The following is a 10251-nucleotide window of genomic DNA, read 5'->3' on the forward strand; positions in this document are numbered from 1 at the left end:
ATATAATTAAGATGTTTTAGAAGAAAACATACCACATTAACTAATTTGACTAACATTTTTAATTTATTCAAATTAGCTAATTATATCTTATATTACCTCTGATCCTTAATATAAGACCTTGTTTGACTTTTATTTTGATCCTAAATATAAGACTCCAATCTACTTTGTTTCTTATATTTATTCAGTTTTTCTAAGGTAATTTTTCTAATGATAGTAATTTTAACCAATATATTTAATTAGTAAAGATATTTTAAGAAAAATAATATATATTTATTATAAATAACTAATTTAACTTAACTTACTTTCTTAATTTATTTAAATTAGTTAACCAGTTATTAAAGATGGAAGTAACTTATACCGAGGACCAGTTTTTTTTTCTAAAATGGTTGACTTGAGATTGTAGTTTCCACGTGTTTGGAAACATAAATTCAAAGGGCAACTGAAGAAATCCACCCCCATTAATGCATCTAATCCCCACATTTATATCCGGGGATTTGCTGATAAACACGAACTTCAACAATAATCATGCTTTTCACCGAATTCTCCTTCAACTACATCTCTTTAAAAGCACATCACAATCCAAGACTTGCTTCATCCCTGTTCTGATCTCCTCTGTGTTTGTCCCCTTCTTAATTTCCCTCAAACCCAGAAATAATCATGCCAAGCCCAACCATGCCCAAGAAGATTCAAAAATTCTTTCACCATTGCCTCTCCAAGCTCAAAAACTCTCGTCCCCAGATCCACCCTGCTGCTTCTTCTTCTTCATCTCCGATCATGCGGATCCTCTCGGGTTGCAAGCAACCCAAAACCCCTTCGTTTGCCGTCTCCAGAGGAAACGACAACGACGCAGCTAGGCTATCAGATGTTGATCGTTTCCTCTTTGAGAATTTCAAATCTCTGTTCCTAGACGACAACGAAAATACTCCTGAGAATTATAACAACATCTTTACCAATGATGGAGTTTCTGAAGAAAATCGCGGAGGTCCGATAACAGGACCCCCTCCGCTCCGCCCGATGTCGCCAGATCTTCTCGGTGACGTCACTGAGTCTTCGGGTTCTCGGGAGAGCATCGTCCTATTGGCGTGGTCGGAGAACCAGTATGAGGATTTCCGGCGATCAATGAAAGAAATGGTGGATTCAAGGTTGAGGAATCACGAAAGGGTGGATTGGGGATTCATGGAGGAGCTCTTGCTTTGTTACTTGAACCTAAACGAGAAGAAGTCGCACAAGTTTATACTGAGTGCTTACGTGGATTTGGTCCACGTTTTGCGGGAAAGCTCGTCGGAAAAAGCTCCGGCAACGGCGAAGCCCAGGAGTGTTCGGACAATTAGGACCGGAAGGGAGATCGGGAGAAGCAGAGTTGCAATCCGGGCAATAGAGAAGCTGGACTGAATCAAGAAGAATTTTATTAGGATATTTTTTTTTTCCTTTTTCCTTTTTCGTTTTTTTTTTTCACTTTCTAAAATCTTCAGGGCTCAAGCATCAGTCAAGCATGCAATAGCCAATAAGAAGCAAGAAGCAATCAATCCTCTTCACCCTTCGGAGTCATGGACATAAATATATAAAATATATAAAAAGAAACTAATATTTCATATTATTTTTTGTCATGAATTCATAATGTGTGAAAATTTAAAAAAAAATTATAAGAAAACATTTTAAAATTCGTGAATTAATTATATTTAAAAATTATGTCGGCATTTTAAGAAAATGGCACCACCATAAGCCTAGACCACTTTACAAGGATCCAAACAAATCGCCCCACAAAATTGCAACGTCAAGAGAGGAAATTTGGACGGTGCTGTTTGGTAATTGGTATCTCCGCTCATGTGTCCTTAATTTTTAAAGGTAAATAAGTGGAATTACATTCAAGTTTCAAAGAAGAGATTTAATGTTGTAAAAGTCCATTAATAAATAAGAAACATATAATGATAAATTTAAGAATAAAAAATATAACAGATTTATGTTGTTCATTTATCATTTTTTTGCTCAAACTTATTTATCATCAATATTTTTAATAATTAAATTATTTTCTTGAGACATGGTGATAATTCTTCCCTCGTTTAATTTTACGTTTTGCACTTTTGGTCTACTGTGTGATGACAGTGAAGTTGCTTGGCCGGATGTGGAGGGAAGAAGAGGTGATATTTGCCCCCCCCACACAACACTCGTTTTTATTATTACAAAGTGCATTTAAAAAGTTTTTATTTGGTTGAAATTGCAAAAACGATATATAACCTCTACTCACAATTTTGCAAAAAATCACTATTAAAATTCTGAGAGGTGAAATAAAAAATTATTAAATATTTTTTATAACACCTTATAATTTTTATCATGAAAATTATATAAAAGGATTGGAAGGAGTACTTAACCATCAATTATTGAATTATGCATATTACGTCTTATTCATCATTTTTTAATGAATACTTCATCAATTTTTTTTAATGAAAAGAAAAAAGTTAATGTTTCATACAAAAGCCATTAATTGTTTTTTGGCCGGAAGAGCCACTGAATTAAACCATAAAAGAAAGGAATTTAGCCGAGTCTAATACTCATTATCCGTATTTCCCAGCAAAAGATTGTTTATTTTTCATCCAACTTAAAATTCAAATTTAGGGTTTTTTTTTATCCTTTTCCCTTATTTTTATTCCCCGAATTGCAGCGTCGCTTCTTCGGTCTTCTTCTTTCCGATCTCACTCCGAGTCCTCAGTGTGCGAACACTCCGTGGCTTCGTCGTCAACGGAGCTCTCTCCGGCGATTTTCCGCGCAGGCCGTTGATCAAGTCCACGTAAGCACTCAGTATGAACTTGTATGACTTCCTCTCGTTCAGGTTCAAATAACACAACAAGAGCTCTTCCATAAATCCCCAATCCACCCTCCCATAAATTCTCAGCCTCCGGTCCACCATTTCTTTCATCGATTGCCGGAGATCTTCATGCTGGCTCGCCGAGCATGCCAAGATGACGATGTTCTCCCGAGAACCGTAAGTCTCAGTGAGGTCGCCGAGAATATCCAGCGAAGTCCGGTCGAACGAAATCGATCCTGATCTCCGATCTCCCTGATTTTCTTCAGAAACTCTGTTAGTAATGCTGCTAGTCGCAGTAGCATCTTCTTCGTGCAGGAACAGAGACTTGAAGTTGTCGAAGAGGAAGCGATCAATATCCGATAGCGTAGCTGCGTTGTTTCCCCGTACTATTGCAATCGAATGGGTCTTGGGTTGCCTGCAATCCGAGAGGATCCGTGTCAGGGAAGACGAAGGGTGGATTTGGGGACGAGGGTTTTTAAGCTTGGCGAGACAATACTGAAGGAATTTTCGAACCTTCATTTTCTGGCCAACGAATTTTTGAAGCTTCTTCAACATTGTTGATGGAGCTTTATTTGCTGTGCTTTTCTAAAAGATGGATTTGGTTGAGGGAAAATGAAGGACGAAGTTTATGTATTTGAATTGTGCTGTGGTAAGACATTTATAGGTGAAGAAGAATCTGGAGAAAAGCATGACTTTTGTTGAAATTCATGCTTCTTGTTGAATCCCCAGAGATTATTAAAAGTGAGACTAGAATCTTGAATGACGGGATGGATACCTTGACTTCCATATATCCCATGCCAAAGCCTCTGAACATGCTTTAGGCCTTTCCCACACCATCCCACTCATTTTTCCTTTTCCGTCAACTCTTCAATGTATTAAAATTATAAGTAATTATCTAGTAGAAATATATAAATGTTGACCAAAATATAAACATATCCGTCAAGTGTCAACACATCTCTCATAATACACCAAGAAACATGAATTTCTTTGAAATGACTTATTAAAAACATCTACTACCTTCGGCTCTTAATATAAGAATTAAATAACTAGTTTATAAATATTAAGAAAATTTGTTAACTTAGTTATTTGTAATGAAGAAATATTGTCTTTTCTAAAATAAGTTTATTAATTATGTGCACTTAAATTAATACTTGATAATAACCCCTTAACATGAACAATCAACATGGAGATCGTTTGATGGCAAAATTGATAAATATTATAAACAAAGTGGATTAAAATTTTATAGTTAAAATAAAATTAAATCTCCATCTAATTCTCATATTAAGTATAAAAGGTAGTACTACCTCTAATCCTAATTATAAGAGCTAGTTGACTAATTTGATGAGATTAAGAAAAGAAGTTATGTTAGTTATTTGTAATAAATAGATGTTGTCTTTTCTAAAATATCCTTACTAATCAAGTGTATTAGCTAGAACTACCATTGTTAGAAGTACTATATTGAGAAAAAATATAAATGTAAGAGACAAAGTAGATTTGAGTCTTATACTTAGAATTAAAATAAAAATCAAATAAGATCTTATATTAAGAATATGGGATAATATTAACTAAAGGTTGCTGTTGTAATATATGCTACATATACCTTCTTTTGGTTTGTCGATGTTTAGAGCGCGAGTTTTCATGCAGTTTGTTTTCCCAACTATCCTTGTTTTGGTTGGTTCAGCCTGTAATGTGTGTTTTTAAAGACTTGAAAGTTAAAAGGATGTTTGGATGAAATCCAATTCATGATTTTAAAACTGCTTTCACAATATACGAAGTAAATATGTAGAAGAATTTATCTCGATTTACGAAAAAGTGTTTTTTAGAAATACTTCTGATGCTTCCCAAACACCTTCTAAATTCGGTAGGAGAGGGTTGGGATTGAGTCTAAGGCTTTGGATTGGTTCATTTGAGTGTTTAACCTGGGACTTGCATAATACGAAGGGTCTAACCCCTTTGGTTTGGGTTTTGGATTACAAAGCCTCTCTCCTTTTAGTTGAATTTTAATCTTGGGTGTCCAAAGTCTTCAAAAAGAGGAATTTCAAAATAAATACTCTTCTAGGTTTATATATAAGTTACTTTCAACATATTTCACACAGACGAAGAAAAATCTTAAATTTCATTAACTCTTATTTAAAATTCAACAATTTTTTAACTTTATTCCTAGTTAATATACATTATACCTCATATAAATAAAGTTAACACAATAATAAATGAAAAGTAAAATTATACATCCATCACTACTACAAAAAAGATATTTTACAGTAGTTTGGAAAGCGACATCTATGCTATTGATATAAAATACAGAGGATTTCATGACGATTTAAAAATCGCTGACAAACTCAATTATTTTTATATATTTTGGTATCTTTTATATGAGTTTTGTCAGCTTAATTGGTCCCTTTTTTCCTTAATTGATTTATTTTGTTTTATTTTGAATTATTATTTTATAGGGGCAAAATTGTCATGTTTTGATTTAATTATGATTAATTGATTTTTAAGGACAATTAATGCTACCTTATCCTTGAATTTTGCTTGCAGGTTCTTGGAAGATTCAAAAAATAAATAAATAAATAAATAAATAAATAAAGAAAAAAAATTAAATTAAAAGAAAATAATAATAATAATAAGTTGGGGACAAAACGTTAATAATCATCATCAACTGGCCGAAGACGCAGGCGAGAACAAAACACACAAGCACGAACAAGCTGGAGGCGGCGAGGAAAAAAACAGGGGACCGGCGCTGAGGTCTAGAGAGCCGACGGGGCAACACGAAGGACCATTCATCATCTTCTTCGTTGAACCTTCCTGGTGGCAGGGGGCGCTCGACGGAGACACACACACACACTGGGAGGCGCGGCTGGAGAAACACACATGAGCGGAGGCACGAACAGAGCAGGACAAAAGCGGCGTGAAACACAGAGACCAGCGACGGCGGAGAAGAGAGGGAGAAGACGAGAATCATCATCATCGGCGACTTCACCTTCCTCTTCTCGGCGTCAACAGAACCAGATCAGAGAACGAACAGCAACGACAGCATGAGCAAGACAGATTCAGCGTGAACAGTATTTTTCCATGGCAGACTGCAACAAAATTCTGAATATGGCATTCCTCATGGCAATCAGTGGCTAAGGTTGTATAATCTTCCAATTCAACAACAATGGCAGGAGCTTGAATCATCAAAGGGGAGTTCTAGTTGCTTTAATTTCCTATTCAATAATTGTTTAACAATTTCTAGGTCTTAAGATAGTTTTTCTGATTATTGCGATAATTGTATTGCTTAATCTGATTATATTTGGGGATTATTGTGACTGGATTATTGTTTAGCATTTGACATCGGGCTGTTTATAGCTTTGATTTCAATTATGATGTTGTGGTTATAACATTCATATTATTTTGGAGTTAATATATTGTGATTTTCTAAGGTGACTTGGAATTTTGGATCATATTGTCTCTTGCTAGCTATAATTCTGTTAATTTGGATTTAAGAATTCTAATTAAGCATTGGATTTTAGCATCCTTAATCCCATTTTACTATTCTGGTTGCAGTTAGTAAGTTGGGATTTTAGGAAAATATTTTGTGGCAATTCGAGGTGGTTCGATTGTTGGATTAAAAGCTTAATTATAATTCTTAATTCATTGTTTTAACTCCCACATCTTTTAGAGTGATGATTACCTGCGTTGTTGAATTGGAGGATTGATTTTTATCAGTGTTATTTGTGTGTCTCATTTTCATTCCTTTAATCTTCATTCATTTTAATTACTTTTATATAAACAAAAAAAGTACTTTAATTTCAATATGATTCGTAGCATTTAATTAGCAGTTTTTTTTTCAAAAATAAAAAATCCCTTTTTATAATTTAGGTTACTTGCATTTATTTACTAGGATTTAATTTCGTTTTCGGCTCCTCAAAGTGAAACGACTCGAGTTGTGCACTATATTGTATTAATTCGGTTAATTTTTGAAGTAACCCCAAAGCGACAATTAAGGGCAGTTAACTTCAATCGCCATGGTATGTGACCATGAAAAAGTTTTTTTTGTTGGTCTTTTTAGTTTCCCTTTCATCCTGTTCATTAGGATAGAATGAGGGAACAAAACCCTAAAGGAAGGAGTTTGAGAATCAATCAACCAATAACTTGCCACTAATCAAAAGCATTGTGATGAAGCAAAAGTAGATCCTTTCTAGCTATAGCACTTAGCTTTGCCTTTAACCACGAAATCGAAACCACTAAGATTTAATGAGGTAAAATCAAAGACCCATATCTGATAAAATTCATGAATTTCAGGATGTTAAACTCTGATCTACAAAATGAGGGAGACAAAAATTGGATCTATTCAAGCTTTCAAGTATCAAAGTATGTTTAAGCAAGGAGAGGAACAAAAATAAAATCTATTTAAACTCAGAATAAATATTATATTTTTAATCAAAGAAAATGATCGAACCATAAAAACTATGAAATATATGGAAAGAACCCCCCCGCAAAGAACAAAAGAAAAATAGTGAAAAACTCACAAATAAAGATGAAGAGGATGATGTGTTAGTGACGACGACGATAGTGACGGTGATGGAAGAACAAGGCAGAGACAATAGAAGTAAGAGATAAACGCCAACAAAGGCAGGAGGAAGGAAAAAATTGAGTGGGGACGATAGTTAGGGGACCATGAGATATGACCGTAAAAAGTGAAAAACTATTGCATAATGGATAAGAGGGTGTTTGGATGGAAACCAAACCATGGTTTTAAAAGTGCTTTTACGGTGTACGAGGTAAATATGTGGAGAAGTTTGTCTGATAAATTTTTTAAAGCAGTTTTTTAAAGTAAAAAGCACTTATCATTGCGGTTTTTTGAATAACTGCTATGAAAAGTAAAATTTGCTTTTATATAATTATAAAAATGTCACCATCATTTTTTTACAGCATTTTCCGTGATAACCACTGTAAATTAATATCGTAAAAGCTCTTTTTTTATAGTAGTGCATATAAAAAATTTTCTCTCACTATCTTATAAATAGGACTAAAAAATATCTTCTCTCTCTGTTTTAGAGGAATAAATGTCTCTAATTAGGCCTTAAAGGATAAAAGAAAGGTTTTTCTTATTTTTTCCAATACAAGGTCACAGATAAAGCTAGCTATATGAAAAAAGAGAGAAATCAAGAACAAACACGAAGGTGCACGAGGGAAGACGGAAGAAGAAAATTTGGGCAGGTCAAGATTTTTTGAGAAGCATTTAATGCTGGATAATACTAGTGGTAAATAAAGTGAACGCAATGTAACGGTAAATTTAAACTTTAAAGTCACTCGAGTTAGAAGCCATTTATGTCAAAAGCTATTCCAAACACTCAAGAAAAAAAAGAACTAGTTGGAGGTTCAAATATATAGTGTTTGGGTGAATTGTGTTGCCTGATGACTTTTTCTTTAAAATTTTAGTTAATTTTCAATGGAGGTTTATCTAGCTCTTAGTAAGGCACTAAAAAATAACCTGTCAAAATAATGATTTAAGAATCAGCAATTCAAATTGAGGTTAATTCAAAATTAGACTCGTCATAATAAAAATAATATAATTTAGTAAAAATATAAAACTAAAGTATAAGTAAATAGAATATTTATGTGTAAAAACCATCTAATCTAATAAAATACAGTCATTAAATCACAAATCTGATACTACTATGTTACTTTGGTTTCTTAATTCAAAACAACGTCATTTCAAGCTTGTGGAAGGGAGGAAAAAAATATAAAATTTAATTCAGGTAACTTATTCAAAACTCTTAACTAATAACTTGATCTTTGTTGGCAAACAAAAAGCAATATCGTCTCATAAAAAAAAAAACCAGATTGATCAAGGAACTGATTAATTGGTTCAGTGATCTAACTGGTCACCCAAGTTAAATTTTAATACCATAAATTTTAGAATTATACCGCTTATAATTTATAAAGTCTATATATTACCTCCTATTCTCAATATAAAAAATTAGTTTGACATTTAATTTAATTTTAAATATAAGACTTTAATCCACTTTATTTCTCATATTTATCTATTTTTTAAAGTAGTTATTACAATAGTTACACATGTTATAGTTACATCAAATGATAGTTCTAACTAATACATATAATTAGCGTGATGGTATTTTAGAAAAGATAGTATTTATTTGTTACAAATAATTAACTTAACAAACTTTCTTAAACTCTTCAAATTAATGAATTGACTCTTATATTAAGGATCATAAATAGTATCATTTTAAACATATTAAATATTAAATATTTATATATTTTTTAAGCTGATATATATATTTATATATTGAATTGATATATTGATTTAATTATTTCCTCGCTCAATAACATAGAAGAAATGGAATTAAATTTGATGTCAATATTTTGTAATGATTATAATTAATTAATTACTCTTCATTAAAGCAGATAATTTTTTAAAATACTAGAATTTGAATAACTTTTTGAATTATGTGTTTAGTTAAGAATTAATATAGTTTTGTCCCGGATGAATTTTTTTAGTTTCCTGAGTTTAAAAAGGAGACATTAACCGCCGGTGACTCTGAACATAGGGGAATTCAGCTGTAGATGTTTCCAGAAGGGCTGCGTCATTCTCCAGATATCCCCCGTCCAGTACCAATACAACGTGTGAATATCCAACCGACCGCACGCAGATCAGCAGATCTCCGCCGGCAATTAAAATATTGTTTTTTAAAAAAAAAATCAAAGGTGGAATTTAAAAGAAGTGAAATTTTACATACAAGCCCTTTTAATTTCATTCCACTTTTAATTAAGTTTTTATAGTTTTTTTAATTGTATTCTAATCTTGTTTTAACTTTTAACGCATTCTTATAGTCATAATTTATTAATTTTTAAAACAATGATGTTAATATTTGATGACATAATTTTCACTTAACATGTATCTGGAAATGATGACATAATTTCCGCTTAATATTTGGAATTTTTTAGACATCTGTATATGGATGCAAAGGCAGAGCATTTTTTTTTTTTTTCAAAAAATCTCTTTTATTTTATATTTGGGTAAAGATGTATCCTGAAGATAATATTAGGATATTAAATGCATAAAAAAATAAAATTAAAATAGCAGATATACCATAAATAAAATCAAAGTATTAAATGTACTTGAAAAATAATGTAAAGATATTGAATGCATATATATCCTTTATATTCTGTGATAATTTTCAAGTCATTAGCATCACAATAGACTACTTAATAAGATACTTGTGAGTAAAAATGAAAAATCCAATATAAAAAAAAAAAATTAATTAATGTTAAATAAACACCCACAAATTATTAATTTTCTCTTAAAAGTAAAACACTATGAAAATGACTTAAAAACTATAATTAAAAAATGTTTTTTTTAAAAAAATAAAACTCAACATCTCCGTACAAAGCCCTCCACACATCCTCCCCCGCCCTTCTTATAAGTCTGGTCGACTCGTTGG

General features: G+C 32.2%; 1 protein-coding gene across 2 annotated transcripts; it reads left to right on the forward strand.

Moving 5' to 3' along the window:
• The first annotated feature begins 466 nt into the window (after nt 1-466).
• On the forward strand, nt 467-3338 carry LOC114744978 (transcription repressor OFP14-like). Of its 2 annotated transcripts, XM_028933115.1 has the most exons (2): nt 467-1252; nt 2803-3338. In XM_028933115.1, exons 1-2 carry the CDS (start codon nt 658-660, stop codon nt 2835-2837), a joined length of 630 nt encoding a protein of 209 aa, XP_028788948.1. In that variant the 5' UTR covers nt 467-657; the 3' UTR covers nt 2838-3338. The 2 variants fall into 2 exon arrangements, with proteins under 2 accessions (XP_028788948.1, XP_028788946.1); XM_028933113.1 differs by lacking the exon at nt 2803-3338 and having other exon boundaries at nt 470-1548.
• Nucleotides 3339-10251: the final 6913 nt, after the last annotated feature.

This window comes from Neltuma alba, unplaced genomic scaffold (genome assembly GCF_004799145.2).
Source record: "Neltuma alba isolate B1F8T4 unplaced genomic scaffold, ASM479914v2 tig00004505_pilon, whole genome shotgun sequence".
Lineage (NCBI taxonomy): Eukaryota > Viridiplantae > Streptophyta > Magnoliopsida > Fabales > Fabaceae > Neltuma > Neltuma alba.

Excerpts from the sequence above, each read along its gene's own strand:
- LOC114744978 (XM_028933113.1), top strand. The coding sequence starts at position 658 with ATGCCAAGCCCAACCATGCCCAAGAAGATTCAAAAATTCTTTCACCAT.